We start from the raw sequence: 19,541 nt of genomic DNA, 5'->3' as shown, positions 1-19,541 counted from the left end.
ACCAAAAGGGATACTTTTCAATGATGTTGCAAGCGCTGGTGGATCACAGGGGGTGTTTCACCGACATCAGTGTGGGATGGTCAGGAAACGTGCATGATGCACCCATCTTTAGGAACACAGGTCTGTTCAAAATGCTGCAATCAGGCACTTTTTTTCTAGATCGCAAAATAACCATTGATGATGTTGAAATGCCAATAGTGATCCTGGGAGACCCAGCCTATCTCTTCCTCCCATGGCTCATGAAGCTGTACACTGGACAGCAGTAAGGAGTGCTTCAACAGTAGGCTGAACAAGTGCAGAATGGTGGTGGAATGTGCCTTTGGATGTTTAAAGGGTTGCTGGTGCAGTTTGCTTACTAGGTTAGACCTCAGTGAAAGCAATATCCCCATTGTTATTGCTGCCTGCTGTGTGCTACATAATATTTGGAAGGCAAAGGGAGAGAAGTTTCCACAGGGGTGGGGCTTGGAGGTGCATAGACTGGTAGCTAATTTTGAGCAGCCAGATACCAGGGCAATAAGAAGAGCCCAGTGAGGAGCTCTGCATCTCCAGGAGGCTTTGAAAACCCTTTTCAGTAATGTGCACTACTTATCTGCGTTGTGCCTTCCCATACCATCCCCTCCATTTCATCAGTTTCCCTGTATCTCCCCTTCACCCTCCAAACCCCCATGCCTGGAATAAAGAGTGTTTAATTCTCACAAAGTTGACTTTTACTGCACAAACCAAGAAACTAAAGATCAGGAAAATAATTTAACCTTGGACAAATGGTATGATAAAACTGGGAGAGGAGAAACCAAGTCAGACTGTCTGTGAAATCATAGAAGTCTTGTCCATCAAAGGTCTTCAAATGGCCATCTCTTGTTCTTAGTACCCTCCCCTGGTGTTGAGTGGAAGGGTTACTGCACCTTCCTTCCCTCCTCCTGGAACGTTTGGGGGAGGGGGATTGGGAACAGGTCGATGGTTGCAGGCCATTGTGTAGGGGCTGTAGAGGGAGTCTAGCCTCCAGCTGTTTTTTTTTTTTTAAAGCTCAGCCAGATGCCTCAGCATGTCTGATTGGTCCTTCATAATCCACAGCATCTCATCCTGTGTAGCCCACTCATGCTTCTGGGATGCTCTCCATGTCCATGTCCAGATTTTCAGACAATGAAATCCTCCAGGCTCTCAGCTCCGTGTCAGCTGTCCTGGAGGCGTTCATTATCTCATTGAACGTGTCATCACGCGTTATCTTTTTCCATCTTCTAATCTGCTGTGCTGAAGGCCAAGCTTTCCACTGTAAGCCATGCAAAGCAGAAGGCAACATTGTCAGTGCATTCCCTGGGTCTGGTATAAGGTTGCTATTTAAAGTCTCTCCCCTTCTTACAGTCAAGTGCAAGCCAGACCACAATGAGAATCCCTGGCTATTCAATGAACTGGTTTCCAGTACCAGCCATGGTAAGTTGGGGCCCAGGGGCATGAGTGATGAGCCTTGTGCTGTAACTTGTGGGGAACTCGCATCAGGAGCAGAGGTGGACAATGCCCCCTCCCCCTAGCAACATGGATGTTGCTTTGAGATCAGGGACCAGCATTAAGTCTCCAAAATTGTGGTCTTTGTCTGAGGCAGCTCTGAAGGGGGTGAGGGGGAGGTGTGTTTGCGGCCACGAGAGAACACAGGAAACCCCTCCTCCCATCTCTTTAACACTGCTAGTAGCAGTCGCCCTAGGCTTGCAGATTCTGAGGTCAACACCGATTCCTGCCACCGAAACCACCGGCATGTTAGGGAAACCGTGGTTGAGGGACCTGGAAATCACCATGGGTGGGGGATCACATGCTGTATTGTTTGTGGTACGTGCACTTGTAATGAAAACTTCCACTGTCCCCCCTAGGTGACCCTATGTGATATCAGTCTCCTGAGTGTAAGAGAGGCGGCAAGGGAGCAGACGCTGCAAGTCTCTGAGTACAGACCTGGTCCTTAAGCTGCTGTGCTGTGTACCGTAATGATGCCAGCAGAGTTGATACTGGAGTGGCACAGGAAAGTATCCTACCATGGTGGAAGAAATAAGGCAGCCCTCCCCAGAAACCTTCTGCAAAGGATTGCAGAGTATCTCCATGATAGTTTCCTCGAGATCTCCATGGAGGATTCTTGGGCCATCCCGGTGCACACAAACAGTCTTTTCCGGGGGGGACCCTTGGTGTAGCTGGAGCAGCCACTGGGAAATAAATACCCACTGCACCTCACTTTTTTTTTTTTTTCCCAGATTAAACAAAAAAGAGCACGAAACCCCTACCAATTGATTGGAATTGCATACTTACCAGAGGTGCCTGCCCCGGCATCACATTCGGCCACCATGCTCTCCAGCGACTGGCTGGGCTCTGGGGTTAAAAATAGCTCCTGGGGAGAATGGATCCATTGCTCTCCTTCCGTTCTCCTCCTCCTCTTCGTTTGCCAGAATGTCATCCTTGTTGTTGCCTGAGGTGGCCCGTGACCCAGACTCCTGGGAGGTATCCATGCTGCGTTTGGCAGTAGTGGTGCGGTCACCACGAAGAATTGCATGCCGCATGTCTGTGATGCAGAACCAGAACGACTGTTCACCTCCTTTCTCGTCTGGTATGCCTGCTGAAGTTCTTTGATTTCACGTGGCACTGTTGCGTGTCCCTGCTGTAGCCCATCTCCACCATGCCCTGGGCAATCTTTGCATAGAGGCTACTTTTCTTTGGCTGGATCGAAGCTGTGCCTGCATAGACTCTTCGCCCCACAGACGAATAAGATCCACCACTTCCTGTATACTCCAGGCTGGAGCGCATTTGGGACATTGAGTCACCATGATCAGCTGGGCTGGCAAACTCTCTGTGCTGATCAAACAGGAAATGGGAATTCAAAAGTTCATGGGGCTTTAACAGGGGAGGGGCTGTTTCCTATGTCCCTGGCTGCTTGTGCAGCGGAGGTGAAAATGTTCTCCAGAGCGGTCAAAGCAAAGCATTGTGGGACATCTCCGGGAGGCCAATTCAGTCGACCTACACAACAGTGCATTTTCACTGCCTCTGTTGACCCATCAACATCGAATTAAGCATCATGCTGCTCGTGGAAGTGGAGTAATTAAGTTGACATTACAGGCGAGTTAGGTCGGCGGAAGGGACCTGGTAGTTAAGACGCATAGATTATTAGGTTGACTTAAGGCGGCTGCTGTCAACCTACATTTGTAGTGTAGACCAGGCCTTAGCAATGCAAAGGGAAAGTAGGACAATGCACCAATATGCAACCCATCTGCTAGGGAAAGTGCATGCAGGTCAGTGTCTTATGGATGGAATTCACTGAGATGGGGAGATCTCATGCAAAACCTTCCATCTCACTTGTGCTCAGTGGGACAGCATATAGACAGAATGGCCACTCTGGGAGTGGAGGCTGATACACCCACACCTTATGTTCTGTAGAGGTCTCAACTGCAGATAAGGAAGCATAAAGACCATGGAGCAGGGCAATTGCTATAGGATCTGTGCTTCTATGTATCCAGTGGCCCAAAATGCTGTGCAGAGGTCATGGAGTTGCCATTCCAGCCCACAGGATATGTGTACACTGCAAGTGGAGGAGTGACTGCAGCTCAGGTGTTCAGACCCATGCTCTAGCTAGCAAGGCTAATGATAGCAGTGAAACTGTGGCAGCATGGGCTTCAGCATGAGCTGTACAAGGCGCTCAGAACCCTGGGTGCATATTTGTGCTTCTAGCCCACAGCGAAGCCCGTGCCTCTGCGACTGTTTTTAGCCATGCTCGTTAGATGAAAGCTAGCGCAGGTATGCTTCGGCAAACTGCAAGAGCGGGTTACTCACCCTGTGCAGTAACTGAGGTTAATTGAGCTGTGTCCCCCTGTGGGTGCTCCACTATTCGATTGCAGTGTAGCCGTACCCATAGGCTGAAGCAGTGACTGCAGGTGGCTTACAGTGCAGCGCTATAACCTGTGTGAGTTCGAGTGAGGAGACGTTTCCGCTGCTCAAAGTGCCTCAGACCAAGCCCAATTACCAGGCCTTTGTGAAGGGAAGGGATGAATTTAACTCAGAGTGAGCAGCAGTTCATTAAGTAGCACAATCATCTGACACTCAGGACTAACTAGAACTGTTTACAAAATGCTTTCACACTTCAGCAAGGAAGAGCCTGGATATTTCTGGCTTGTGGAGCAGAAAGCAATCTTATAATAATGCCTCATCTTTACCCAATCATTCCAAATTATTCACATGAAAGATCTTGTTTTCTCTGTTGGATTTTAATGAAATTCCTGTTGACCCAATTCATTCCTGGCTATTCATGTATTATCTAAAAGGAAATTTCAGAAGTTTTGTCATTAGGAATAATTCTTGTTTGGTGAGAAGCATGTTTTGTTTTTTTTTATTTGGTTTTCTTTCTTTCTTTCTTCCTTTTGCTCTTAAGTCCTAGATTTAGCAAGCAATTTCCAGTGCTATAATTGGAAAGAAAGAGATAAAACATATCAGACTGCAGTACACAAATGAGAAAACACTTCAGATTAGTATGAATATAATTACGTTTTTCTTGACATTGATTTTTTAAAAAATTTTCTGATAAAAGTAAACTGAGTGCGGGTAGGGGGAAGGAAGTGCCAAAAACAACATTTAGACTTTAGTGAGATAATTAACTCAGCAATTAAACATATTTTGTATTCCACATTTGTCCTCTGTAGCACTTGGCATATGTGACATTTGTCCTTTATTCAAAATCTTGACTCTTGCCGTCTTTTCTGTCAGCAGGAACGGCAGCCAGTAAGAGTCCTGTGTGAAGGCCCAATTCTTGTGTGGCTCACCTTTAAAAGTGAATATTAGTAACTATGGTTTTATAGAGTGGAAGCAAATAATAAAGGAAATAAAATGTTCAGCCAGGTTACTAGCAGAATTGGGAGGCATGAGATTTGTGCATAGTGGTCTGTTGTTTCCTTTCATCAGCAGAATTTTGGGGGAAATAGGTGACCCTCTCTGCTGCTTGTACTAAACAACATCATCACGCTGTAAAGCAGGGATATAGGGAAATACACCTTGTGCTCTGATCCCATTAGACACCACAGTGTTAGGCTGGCTCAGTACATGACCTCCAAGGGACAATTACAATACTGTAGGAAGTGAGGCTAGTAATTTGCTGGGTTGCACTCAGACAGTACTGAGCCAATGGATCACTATAGTTTTAAGAGGCATTGTGTGATGGTGAACTTGTCATTAAAAATCTCATTGGCCTTTTTGCCAGGGTTGTCTAATTTCAGCATCCCTTGATAGTCCAGTATGATACCTGGACCAGTAAAGAGTGAGAGGCAGACAGTGTCAAGGGAAATTACTTGGACACTGGAAAAATGTCTCCATCTAGAGTATCAGAAAAGACCAGAGCTTCTCAGGGAAAATGAGATCATGTTAAAACACGTGAGGCATTGATGTAACTAAAATGGTATTAAACATGGATTTGCAGTTAGGGGTGTGTTTAACATTGTGTCAGCTGGCTGTGGGTAAAGCTGTAGCTCCAGTAGGATAAAACTGTTAGTTAGCACAACTCCTCAAACTCATCATGACTTTTTTTGTTTTTTAAGTGAAGGCAAGCTCCAGAGGCCTCTTCTCAGGGGAGAACTATTTCTGAGGATCAGATAAAACCAAATATGCTCTAGGGGATCCCATTTTGAGCCACACAAGATTGTGGGTTATGGTGCACAAGAAGAAAGGAAACCACCTGCATTCAAAAGAGCACATCCAGTGGAGCACTGATAGGAATTGAGAGGCTGATCCTCAGCTGCTGGAAACTAAGTTAAATTTACAGAGTTGGCAGTTAGGAAAAATCTTCTTACATGCATACGGAGGAGCGTTCATTGATCTGGAAAGCACTGGGATTCAATAAACATGGACCTTCAGGAGGCACTGTATAGTATTTTTTTTTCTTTTTTTAGAGTATAAACGCATTTTTAAGGCAATGTGCATCCAGAGCACACTCTTCCCTAAAGCCAGGCCACCTAAACTGTGCAGTGTGGGGACATCTCTGGCCGTTGATGGAATCCAAAGGTTGCATCAATAAATGTATAGTAGAACCTCAGAAGTTACGAACACCTTGTAACTCTGAACAAAATGTTATGGTTGGTCTTTCAAAAGTTTACAACTGACTTAATACAGCTTTGAAACTTCAGTATGCAGAAGAAAAATGCTACTTTCCCTTAATTTTTTTAGTAGTTTATGTTTACCACAGCACTCTACTGTATTTGTTTTTTTTGGGGGGGAGGGGGCGGGTCGCTGCTGCTACCTGATGGTGTACTTACAGTTCCAGATCAGGTGTGTGGTTGACTGGTCAGTTTGTAACTCTGAGGTTCTACTGTACATTTCACTATCTGACACAAACACCAGCAGCCCTATTATTTGTGTGTGTGTGTACCATCCTTTGTAGATGACATGGAATCATTGGTCGCTGACATTCTCCACCAACAAAAGAAGATCAGCTTTGTCTTTACCCTGCAGGAAAGCAGCAGCAGCTGGCTGCTTTTGAGGCCCTCTAAGCCACACCTTGGGTACGCAAGTCGTAGGTTTTTAACACTACCTCCCTGAGTTAGAGCTTTACACAGCAAGCATCCCTATGGTTCCCCGGCCCAGCACAGTGATTATAAATTACATTTTCAAGCAATGCAATTTCTAAAATAAATACTTCCATCTGGTATAATCCCACAGATAGATGGTGCCGCCTTTGGAGTTATATCACACAATTCTCTATTGCACTTGTATTCGTCATTCCATTTATACTCTGCTGATCCACAGGCAGCGATTCCAATAGCCTTCATGTCTGGGAGGACCATTGTGATTGGAAAGAAACAACTTGCTCTGTAAAATATATTCAATTAGAGGGGCTTACCTCTGCTGTGGAGGTGCCAACACTATAAATGGAAATAAAAAGTTATTTAGTAGCATTATAACTGCTGCCTAAATGACAGCTTAGGGATAGATGGGAGAGTTTGGTGCACTCTCCAGTGGGTATGTTAATAACAAGATGGGTGTTGAAAAGAGCCACCCTCAGTTTCCAATCCAATTGATTTTAAAAACAGATTTCAGAGTAGGTGCTTCTCCCTGCCACTGAGTCCCTCGACCAATGTTTTGTGGGTTTACAGCTGCATTTATCTATTTGTTTTTAATGTTTCTCTCTCCACTGTTGCTGTATGAAACCCCATAAAAACCAAAAACTCAGTGACTATATAGGAAAAACAGTGACATTCACTCTCCACAAAGTGCAGTAAATGCGCAAAGTAATATATTCAATATATAAAATTTCTCTGAATAATCTTTTTCATAAAATTCCATGTTACTTGTAACAACAGTAGGTAAAATACTGTTCACAGTGAAGTGTGCTTTTTTCAAACTGACTGTGTCCCTTTTAAGCATTCCACCAGATGTTGTTTTTATTTAACCGCAGCCATACAGAACTTCTTTTTGGGAAAAATTCTACACTGATTTACATCTCATGCAACTCCATGGGTTGCAGGGTTTTAGTCAGTGCACAATTTGGCCTTTTAAACTTAATGTAGTGATGCTTCCATATATCTATGCATTTATACTGAACCAATCACTTGGGATGTTTAGAACTATCATTGCTGGTGTTTCTTTACAGCCTTTAATAAGAAGATCTTAAAGTGCTTTACAGAGAGCACTAAGAGGTAAGTAGTAGTATCCCTCTTTTACAGATAGGGAAACGGAGGCACAGAGCGGTGAAGCATTTTGTCAAAGTGTGTACAGCAGTCCATCACAAAGTTGGGAATGGAAGCTAGGCATGATTGATTCCCAGCCCTCTGTCTCTGATTTGAGCAGCAGCTCAGGTCGACGGCAGGCTGAACTTTGGAGATGATTTGCCTGCTAAGCTATAGCACATTTCTGATTTGTAGGTGTCTGGTCTGACTTGGCTTCATTTTTAACTTTTCATTCTCTTTTTAGGGAACCAAACTGTTCAGCGGGTTTGGCAGCTGATGGCTATTAACTGTCACAATCCAATAACCAGGGGATAGTTAGAACAGCATTAAATATTTGGACTGTGCAGCAGGGCTATACTTCATCTCAGCACACAGGAATCCCATGCTCTAATCACACTGAAAAGAAACCCACCGTACTGCTATTCAGATCTATCTGTCCATCTCTCTTCCCATCCTGTCATTAGGCATGCAAGGCCTGTCAAGGCCATTGACACAAACAAGAGTTTTCTCACCAACTCTGGTGAGACCTGACAAAAAGAGGACACAAAAGACTTGCTGCTTTTTAAAAGTATGTTTATTTGGTTTTCATTTTGTAATGAGCCTGGTTATTACATGTCTTGATAAGAGAATATTTCTCCTCCATCTCTGAATCCCTGACATGCAATGATACATTGTGCATCTAATAGGAACAGGGTCTGTGTAACATTCACTGTTATTAACACAGAATTAACTCTACTGGTGCGGTGGTTTTTAGCTGTCCACTTTGTGTGGCCCTCAGGGTTAGATGGTGCAGCTTTGTTTTAAATACAGATTTTCAGCATTTTAACTCTGTCATTTTTGTTCTAATCTTTAAAAAAAAGATACTACACAAGGGGCACCCAAAGGTCTGCATTTAAAAAGCAGAATTTTTGTTAGCCTCTGCAGGAAATATTTAAAGCATAAACTGAATAATGTTTGCCAGAGAAGTCAGTTAGCATTCTTTTTAGATTAACAATAGTGCTCAGAGAAGCCCTTGCAAGGGATTAGACCAAGAGGAAGATGCTTAGGCACTAACCTCTGAGTCATTTGGTTGCTGAACTAGTCACAATAGAAATAACTATCTCAAAAGGTCTTAAGTGTGAGAATTATCTCCAGGAAGTGCACAGTGAGTTAGAGAGATATAAAACAATAGGCTCCTGCCTTAATACACGCAGTTAGTACTGCACATGTTCATTTTCCATTTAATCTATGTAAAACGCTCAGACAGCAGCAGTCAGTGCCCAAATTAAGATTCTCTTTCCCTTTGATCTTTTGTAAAGACTAATGAATTGTATAATCTCTAACACCTCTGAACTCCATCGGGTTAAAGGGAAGTATTCCTACCTTTCCCATGCCTGTCTCAATTCACTACATGGGAGCTATATTTAACAACAGGCCAATCACATGATCACTGAAAAGGAACAGCACAAGAAACCATAATCCTAATGCTCATGAGCGCTGATTGCTATAAATCCTTTGCAGGGTGATTTCATTTAAATCCCGAACATGGCATCACACTTTTAATTTACATTTCTCTGCTAAAACTGTGGTTAAGACACTCTAAATTAAACATTGTTCCCAAACTTGTCATATTTCAATAGCTTGTATTTCTATTGTAATTTCCAGCTAGAATATTTGAAGATGAAGCTTTATTCTTCCCCCAAAACAAGGTGTAACACTTAACACTATCCTCTCTTTAAAAATATATGGGGCACATAGCTGCTACAAGAAAAAGCAATTATAACTATAAAAGGCAAGTCAAGGAAAAGATACAATGAATGATATTGCCAATACTATTGTACTCAAGGGTGCACTACTTTATCCATTGGGGATACTGGGGTATTGAGCGGTGAAGGGACTTGTCCAAGATCACACAGTGAATCAATGGCTGAGATGGAAACAGGACCCAGGTAGCCTGATTCCTAGTCCTACTCCCAAACCAGTGGAGTACATGGATTATGCTGCCTCTCTGAATAATGGACCATTTTGCTCAATGGCATAACTCCCATTAACTTCAATGGTATCAGTTGAAGCCCAAATTCTGTAATGTTGAGTAAAATTATTTGCAGTCAATGGGAGTTTTAGCTGGGTAAGCACTGGGGCCAATGGTTAATAAGTGGTGTGTTTCAAAGGGGTACCCTCCTGACACTGTCCTGATCTGAGGACTCTGGCTTTGAATGATGATTCAAGTTCAGAGTCAGACTCACCTGAGTTCATCTGGCAGAGCTGGGATTTCAGACAATTGCACATGTCAGAGCTTGACAAGTCTTTGATGGCATGTTTTTCAGGAAGCCCATTCTTACATGGAGGTGGTCAGTAGAGGACAAACTGGAGAAAAAGAATACTTATAGAGACAGGCCAGGGATGGCACCAGTAACCATTATATGGACAAAAATCTTCCAGCGGAGGTAAGCAAAAAAAAGAAACAGATGCTGAAAGGAATTCTGAAGGAAAACAGCTGACAGTACCTTTGGAAGTTACTTAGCATAGCTTGGCAAGCTATTTCTAAGTATTCATGCATCGTCCTACAATTTCCAGATATTGAGGAACTAAACATACTGGGTCAGATTCTGATGATGTAGTTGGCTTTGGTCCCGTGGGTTTCAAGCTAGTCTCGTTAGCTGGATTGACAAAAACAGCTAAAGTGTCAACAGTCCAAGCTCTCACAGTAGCTCAGTGCCAGAACTGGGAATAGAACCTAAGACCCGAACTCCTCTGCTCTTTGTACTAAAATGAAGAAACTCACGCTATATATATATATGAAATGTAAAATATATTCCATATCCTGTGGATCTTAATAGACCAGACCTCTTTCACCATTGAAACTGAATGTAATTAATATGAAATGGGGAGCATATCCATTGTAAATTCTGTTGTTTTAAATGAATCATAACTCTCTGGGTGGAACAGGGATAACATGGAATGAAGGTGTTACAAAAGGGAATGGAACATGTCACTGAGTGCCGAGTAATAGCAATGTCAGATTTAACCATTTTCCCAACTGCCACACAAATTCCTGGTTACAAGATGATATCTGTGTTAAGCTACACAGCAACAAGCTACTCTTATTCCAGAATGAGTGTGTCCCCTCATGGAGTTATTTAGGAATAGCGCCAAGTGTAGACAAGCCCTAAGTGTAAAATCTTATGAGTTAACAGTGGAAGATTAGAAGCTGTGAAGTCAGAAGGTGTCAATTGTAAATACACATAGCTGTATTAACAGAACTGAAGAGAGCCTGCCTCTACCCTGTCCATTTCTTAAGTCTCACTAAATCCTTTAAGTATAGATTGTGCTCATTTGGCACCAGCTCACTGGGGACAGTGGAGTCACAGAATCATAGAATATCAGGGTTGGAAGGGACCTCAGGAGGTCATCTAGTCCAACCCCCTGCTCAAAGCAGGACCAATCCCCAACTCCCCAGATGCCTAAATGGCCCCCTGAAGGATTGAACTCACAACCCTGGGTTTAGCAGGCCAATGCTCAAACCACTGAGCTATCCCTCCCTCCCAAGTCACGATTGAAAAGGGTGCTTTGGGAAGTACTGTGCCTCCTGGAATTCCCTGGTGTGTAGGCAGAAGTGCCCTCTGTACCATTTGTTTTGAAGGTGGAGCCTGCTCTCCTCTGCAGCCAACCAGCTTCCTTGGCCCATGCACAGGATCATGGTCTTGCCTCCCCCCCACTCTCTTTGGGGTGCATAGCACCCCAGCATGTGCTAGCAGAGAGTAGTCTCTGCGCTCAGGAGAATGCAAGACTGCATCTGTTTGTGACGCCCTTTGGTGGTTCATTGAACCTTAGCTACTAACTTCTCATCTCTTCTGTGGTGAGAACACTACACTGATGAGAAAATACACAACCACTTCCTTCCTTAATGATGAGCAAATTCCTGAGACTGAACCCTGTGTCAGCCTGGACACTTAAAGTTGCAAATAAAATCTCAAGCTCCATCATATAATGTGGGTTGAGCACCTGCTTCCTGGCCCCTGGTTTAATAAGATCTGTGCAGGAAGGTTGAACGCACACTGCACTACTCTCACTGTGTTCTTGGCAACAAAAGGCCAGGGAATTACTATATGACAATTTTTTATTCATCAATACCAAATTACATAGCAAAGTAATGAAGGCAAGTGTCAGACAATCTCTTTTGAATACTGTAATACAAATAAAATCCGGCATATTGTTTCATTATCCAAAGTAAATTACAAGTTTAAAAGTGTGCGTTTAAGAGATTCCATTTGGCATATCCTGACAAGACATCCTGCATAAATATTTCTGTACCTCATTTTCACTATGTGTTTGTATCTTAATTAAATTCAGCCTTTAAAAAGCTTACACTGAGGAGACAGATATAAAATGTACAGCTAGATCCTATCATGAGATCATGTCTCTGCCTCAGAATCACTGAGAGTGCCTGTCTTACTGGCCAGTCTGAGAGATGCAAATGAATTTACAAATTAAGGGTCAGATCCTGCTAGAAAATATTGCCTGATCCAAACCCACAGACATCAATGGAAAGACTCTTAATAATGGACTGAAACATGGACTTTGGATGAGGCCTTTGAATTACTGGCAAAACATCTATTAACTTGATTGGAAACAGGACTGAGCAGATCTTGCATGTTATAGTTACACAAGTAGATCCATTGGGCCTGATTCTCTTCAAACTTACACTACTTTTAACACTGGACAATCACCATTGATTTAGGAAGAGTTATTATTGATTTACACCATTGTGAGATGAATGTCAGGCCTGCTGATTTTACATATGAATAAGATGAGCAGGATTTGGCGATGATGAAACACAAACTAGAGGTTTCTGTAGAAGTGTTTTAAAAGAGTTAATCAGCTGTGGCATCTACATGAGACTTCTCTTGTAACCTATGTAAATAATACAACTTTTCCAAGTTGATAAGAGAATAAGCGTCACATAGCACTGTAATCCCTAAATTAAGACTAGTGAGACATTATGGTAGTATGAATAGGAAAATACCATAGCAATATATGTTTTGTATAGCATAAAGTGAACAGAAGTACAGAAGCCTTGATGCAGGTAATTGGGAGGGTGAGAAAGGGGAAGTAGGAAATATTTAGGCAGCAATCCCATAAACATAAGAGTTTCCCTTGATCCCTCCGATTCATTGGTATCAGTGGAAGTCAGGCTTTTCTGGGAAAGTACAACCAGAACGCTTTATGATCACGCTGGCTGCATAATGTCCGGCTCGGATGCACTCTGTCAGCAGTCGGTCATAGACAAGCTGAGAGAGAAAGCCTACAGAACAAAAGAATGGAGAGAGAGTGAAGAAAATAGTTAGATTTTGAGTATATCATATAGTCCCTAATTTGGCAAAGCACTTAACATATGCTTAATTCTAAGCATATTAGTAGTCCCACTGAAGTTAAATTTAAACTCAGGCCCATGTTTAAGTAACTTGCTAAACTGGAGCCTTACTTATTTTTATTTAAAGCTTCCACCTCGTGGCTTCAAGCAAATGGTATAACTATCAAGGTTGTTTTTTTTATTAGTGACTTCAAACAAAAAGGATCACACTCCCTAGTTCTCCCCTTCTTTCAGGGGGAGCTGTTGGTACCTCTAATCCCATTTAAAAAAGTAGAAGCAACTCTTCCTATTGGAGAGTTTCTACTTTTCATATCGGCTGCATTTACAGGCCCACCAACTTACCTCTGGACATTGTGTTCCTTTTGAGAAAGCAAACAGCTTAAGAGCATAAATGTTAACTTTATTCATAAATGTAGGTGTCCAAAGCAAAATCAAATGAGAAATTTTAAACTGATCAGAAAATTTAGATGGCAGCTGTTGTTCCCTACTCATTAGGGAAAGAGGAATCAAGATTTTAAAAACTGGGTGCCTTAAATTGAACTCTGTAGTTTGAACTTAGGCATCTAAATAAGTGGCCCCATTTTCCAGAATGTTGACCAATCAGGACACTTATCTAGCTACCAATGGCTACCAACTACCATAACCACTGCCTACAAAACCTGAAAGCAAGAGGAGTTCAGCACTTTTGAAAATCAGCTCCACCTGTTTAAGTGCCTCTATGTGGACTCAAAAGCCTAACTTTAATCTCCTTGGCTGGGGTTTTTCAAAGGAGCCTAAAAGAGCTAGGCGCCAGTGGGAATTAGGTGAATAACTCCCTTAGGTGCTTTGAAAATCCCAGCTTCATTTTGGAAATCTTGTCCGTGATCTGCATACATGCATCAGCACAAAGCAACAACATGGTTAACAGACTGACAATTCTTACTGCAGATAGGAAATAAAATACATTTGAAAACTAGAATTCAACATGGCTTGAAATGGGAAGAAATAAATTAAATAATCAGAACCAACCCCACAATATTTGGTAAACATTTTCTACTCTTACCAAGTAGTTTGACCTTTTTTAAAAAGCATCTCAGATGTCACAGGTTGGGTTCTCCCTTTCCCATCCAAGCACAGGAGCAAAACCACCCTCAGCCAGTCAATTAAAGTAATTAAGGTAAACCCAAACAGATTCTGTAAGGCTTTCACCCATCCTTTTACTCTTGACCTCCATTTTCACTCTTTAAAGTCCCCATGTCACGTTCAGGCTGCCTCTGTGTTTCGACAGTGCAAGATTAGTCTCAAATCACATCTCATAAAAGTAGCTCAAATCTACCATCTTCCGACTTATCAGAAATTTTGGTTCAAAGAGAATGACACATTCCACTAGTTCTCTTTTGAGAGAACCCTATATGTTTTCTATATTCAGCTTGGTTACTATGAAAATAAACTACCAACATTTTAGTGCAATACTCTAAAGCCCTAAAGGAAGATTATTTTCATTTCACCTGTATTAAATATTTACTCCTCATGGGATGTTCAACTCTATTTTAGAACACAAAAAAAACATTCTATCTTGTGTAATAATGCCTGTTAGTAATTTAGAGATCAATTTATAATACAAAAAACACATAAAACATGAAACACAAAGAATCTCAAGAACTGTGGACAATACCAATGAGCCAAAAAGACCATTGTCAATGACTAAGTAGGTTCTAACCTCTCCCCATCATAACCAACCGTGAAAAAAGGTTAACTGATCCTCAATGTCATCTCTAAATGCCACCGACATGGAGAAAAGCAGGGCTTTTTATATAAAAGCCACAGGTTCTATTAGTCAGATACCACAGATTTTCCAATGGAATGCGTGAGATGCTGGAACGTAGGTGTTTTGGTTGACAGCTTGACAACCATGAAAGATTCTGGGTGTGTTTTAAAATCAGTATTTTTCCAGGGAAACCTGAGCCATAAGTTAGCTACAGTTTCACAGATATGACGTCACTGACAAACTCTGAGGCCATAAATGTAAGTGAAAGTCAGAAGTCTTCAATACACAAGGATGAGAGCCTTAACAAGTGAAGAGGAATTGTGCCATGAGCACTGCCAGCAGTGGCAATCTGAGGCTGACATACCCCCTGACTGGTGGCAGGAGGGTCCATCCAGCAACCAGGTTTGGATAATAGTTCTGAAATTCAAAACCCATGTCTGGTAGAAATCAGATGGTTTCTGAATAACGCAGTTAAAATAGTCTGCTCTCCATTAAATTCGCTTGTATTCTTAGTAGAACCCATCCTGGATACACAGGGAATGTCAGTCACTACATCTGAACTGCCTGGGAGGCATGAGCTTGCCAGTGAGTTTCTGGGTGGTTAAAACTTGAGTGCTAGTGTGTCCATATGTAAAATTAGGCAATTAAGAATGTCCATTTCTAAATCAGTAAGTCTAAGAAATGTATTGTGCAGGCCTTGAAAAATACATACAACTCTCAGCTTGGTAAAGAGCATGAGTCCAGAAAGGGCTTTATATAAAAAAGAAAATCATACTCTTTGTTGAAGGTCAATACTTTGAATATTTATGAAAATAAGGAACCCAAGGTATGTGAAGGATCTTAAGAAATGAAATATCATTTAATATGAACTACCTCTAGGGCCTGACTGCCTTTCAGCTTACCACAGTTTTAGACCAGTGTATTTCCACTGACTTCAATGGAGCTACTCCTGATTCACACTGAAGTAACTGAGAGCAGACTCAAGGTCCTAGTTCAACTGCTACTTGTGTAACGTGTAGAATCTGCTGTGGAAAGTTTGCCCCAGATCAATATCTAATCTTGAAAGTTTCTTTTAAAAATTATTTATTTTTTATAGGATTGACAAAGGAGAAAGGCGCAGCATCAGAAGTAATATCGCATTAAGTAATAATGCAAACACATAAATCACAAGCATATAAGTATAGCACATACTAAACATAGGCAGTTAGCGAAGTAGACCCTAGGGAAACACCAGAAAGCACTCTTGGTTTAGTAGAAAAACAAAGAACTCAGTCAGGCAGACTGCTTTAGCTGCAGAGTGGCCTTTTAAGTATACTCAATAAAAGGCAATCAAATTCAAATATAATTCTGGGTTTGGGTTCTCCAGTGTGATATGTTCTGTACTGCAAATACTGTGGGACCTATCCAGTACTCCAGTCCTAGAAAAAGAAGTGCAAGAATGTACTTCCAGTATGCGATAGTACTGGAACACCATTAGTTCCCCCCAAAAGTGCCAGCACAGCATTCCGGAGCATTCCAGCATGACTCCAACCTTGGCCCGTATCCTCAGCCTCTCTTCATCCCCTATGTACTGATTACGTGTCACTTGCTCTTAGTCCCACATGGGCATAATGGGCATGGTTATCCTTCTGTGATTCTGGGTCATGGGACTGGCCTCTAAGGCGCGAGCAACTATTCTAATTTATGCCAGGGCAGAGCCAGTTTCTTGGCTTCCCTCACGCTCAGTGCCGTGCAAAGGTGGCACAACTCCCTAACCAAGAAAAGCTCAGCTAGACCTGAGAATCTGGCCTTGTATATTCTATCAAATCAGCCTTAGAGAATACAATGCATCTTTGTCTAAATATTGTTTAGACTTATTTTCTAATTGCAGATGATAGGCGCGGGAAGTAGGATGCGGGCTTCAGCACCCCCAGGTTTTATTTGGGGCCACTGGCCCCACGCCCCGAGCTCCACTCCCCGGCTCAGGTCCCGGGGGCTGGCCCTGCTCCCCAGCCGCTTGCTCTATGCCTGAGGCCCTGCTCTTGGCCCTCCGCCCAGGACTCCGCTTCCCAACTACCGCCGCTGGCCGAGTGCCTGGGGTCACACGCCCAGCCCCACCTCCCGTCACATGCCTCCACTCCCAGGGCTCTGCTCCTGGCCCCACACCCGCCCCCAGCTGCGGCCATAGTCTCAGCCCCCCTTACCTCTGTCTGGGTCTCCCCCCCAGAGACACAGCTCGGCTCTCAGTCTCAGCTTTGGGGGAAGGGGAGAGGCACGGACAGGAGTAAGGGGGGTGCCTTTCAGCACCCCTACTACTAAAAATGTTCCAGCGCCACTGTGCGGATGATATTGCCTGTAGCATTTTTCCAGAGTCCAAACACATGGATACATCGCACACTTTAATAGAAACCTCTGCTGGCCAGAGTGTTGGGGGAGGAACCAGAGTCAAGGCCCCACTCATTGCTTGCCCCTGCTCTACCACCTCTCTTTGGAGTGTGTGTGGAGGAGGTGGGAATAGCAGATCCATGGTGATTGCTCTGCCTCCCTACTATAATCAGTGATCTGGGTAGCTCATGCAGGGGAGTAAGAGGTGCCTTTTCCCCTGCACCCCTCCTTCTCCCCACCACACCCACACAGACATGCTGAACAAGTGACAATCTTACCCTTATTCATTACAGCAACTCAGTTGGAATTGTGTTCAATAAAATGGTGTTTGAAAAACCAAATTTTGTACCTCACAAGGGTACAAAACAAAGCTGTGCACAAACTCTCAGCCAATGGAAACGGTTATGGGAAAACATCAACAGCTTTAACGGCCCAATTTTATTTCCTAAAGAGAATTGCAGGGCTTCTATCTACCCAGGAGCTAAAATGCAGTTTGGCTCTGAAAAGTGTCTCTGATATCACTGAGTACTATCTTTATTGTCTCTCAATGATTTCCATGCTGTCTGTACTCAATTTTACAAGTATTAAGACAGTTTTTCTAACTTCCAGCACTGCAGACTCAACATGGGATATGAAAGTCAAGTTGGTTTCTTTCCTCCTGGCACATCGTCATCAGACATAAAGCTTCTGCAGGCCAAATTAGGCCCTCAATGGAACCAGCATAATATTATTGTCTACCATTTATGCCCTCAGTGACACCTGTGATGTCATACTCCCAACTGTCGTCAAATGGTTTTGCATGGGTATAACTGACTGGAACCTAGAAAATCATGCTCTTGATGATCACAAGCAGGAATAAAATCCAGTTCACTCCCTCACAGTTTTATTAATACAACTCTGAAAAGACTGAGGGAGCAATAGCTGTTTTTACTTAGTTACTTTTGAGAGCAGAACTGAACTTCAGCATCATTAAAGGAAAACTGCATTCATTTTAATGTGGTCAGCTATATGGAAGTTCCAAACCCACTGTGTCAGGAGCAATTGTCACTATAATCAACGTATTTTAAAAAGGTTTTGTTCCAAAATTACCATTGACATCTCTGAATAAGGGTCTAGTGCTAGTGCAATGACATCAGCTAGAGCTGAGATTTTAAAACAGTTTTGCTCTGCTTTAGTAATGGTTTAACAACACCTAAAACCAGCTTATATTGAAAGCCAAACATTTAATTTCAAATTGTAAACTTGACAATTAATTTTAATGACTGTTAATTACTAAAATTGGCTGGAAACTGGCTTAAAGTCTCTGACAGGGAGCTCCTGGGTTGCCATTCTTATAAGAACACTATTTTTGAGATGGGTTCCCCCACAAGTATGTCACATTTTATTCCTCCTCGCACCGTGAAAACTTTAGTAAAATGCCCAAAGCAAAGTGAATTTTTTCCTTTAAATAAAAAAGGTAGACAGAAAAAGCAGTTATCAGATGTGTCAACTGGAAGACTAACAAACCCTACACAAGAGCAGCATGATCCTTAAAAAAAGTCTGCATCCTGATCCTCCCAGATATTTCTCCACCTACCAAATCAATCTAAAATAAAAATCTATTCTTATATGATTCCACTAGCCATTCAGGCCAGCAATGACAAAAAGAATTAGGGAGGATGTAGTTTTAAGGAAGTAGTACTCTAGCATCAAACCATTTACAACCTTTTAGCCAATACTGCTGCACTTTTCTGTAAGTCTGTTAGTGCTACTGGCATGGGATAATGTTATGGTAACACAAATCTGGTCAATTGTGATCAGCTGGTTAGCAAAGCTGGTGCCAAGAAATCAGCCAGCCAACCTAGATTCTGTAAAAGACATTGGCATCAGATGTTTCTGCAATGTAGTCGCTGAACAACTGTACTTAGACATGCTGTGGTTCTCCTCTTTTATTTCTGTGGCAAATGGTGGATATTACAGCCAAGAATTGGGGTAAGCCAGAAGTCCTGCCCATCTATCAAACTGATAGTCGGCTATCCTAAACAGAAATATTTTTTATTAAAGGTGTCATCTATGGGTTAAAGTATAAGTTTAAAGTTTACTTTTAAGCCTAAAAGTAAGATATAGGTCAGGGATCGGCAATCTTTGGCCTGCAGCCCACCAAGGTAAGCCCCCTGGCGGGCCGGGCCAGTTTGTTTGCCTGCCGCATCCGCAGGTTCAGACGATCGCAGGTCCCACTGGCCGCGATTCGCCACTCCAGGCCAATGGGGGCTGCGGGAAGCGGCGTGGGCCAAGGGACGTGCTGCCTGCCGCTTCCGGCAGCCCCCATTGGCCTGGAGTGGCAAATTGCGGCCAGTGGGAGCTGCGATTGTCTGAACCTGCGGATGCGGCAGGTAAACAAACCGGCCCGCCAGGGGGCTTACCC

At 42.8% G+C, this 19,541-nt stretch overlaps 1 protein-coding gene across 8 annotated transcripts in view; it reads right to left on the bottom strand.

Annotated features, from left to right (window-relative positions):
- Nucleotides 1–11,754: 11,754 nt before the first annotated feature.
- The window catches only part of ADK (adenosine kinase), a 555,104-nt gene continuing 547,317 nt past the window's right edge, over nucleotides 11,755–19,541 (bottom strand). For all 8 annotated transcript variants that reach the window (XM_037904414.2, XM_037904411.2, XM_037904417.2 and 5 more), the window contains one exon: nucleotides 11,755–12,957. In XM_037904414.2, coding sequence (XP_037760342.1) covers nucleotides 12,833–12,957 — 125 coding nt within the window. In that variant the 3' untranslated portion in view covers nucleotides 11,755–12,832. The remainder of the gene's footprint in view (nucleotides 12,958–19,541) is intronic.

Source organism: Chelonia mydas, chromosome 7 (genome assembly GCF_015237465.2).
Source record: "Chelonia mydas isolate rCheMyd1 chromosome 7, rCheMyd1.pri.v2, whole genome shotgun sequence".
NCBI classification, from domain to species: Eukaryota; Metazoa; Chordata; order Testudines; family Cheloniidae; genus Chelonia; species Chelonia mydas.
The sequence above is the reverse complement of the archived record's forward strand: the minus strand, read 5'-3'. Positions and strand labels throughout refer to the sequence as shown.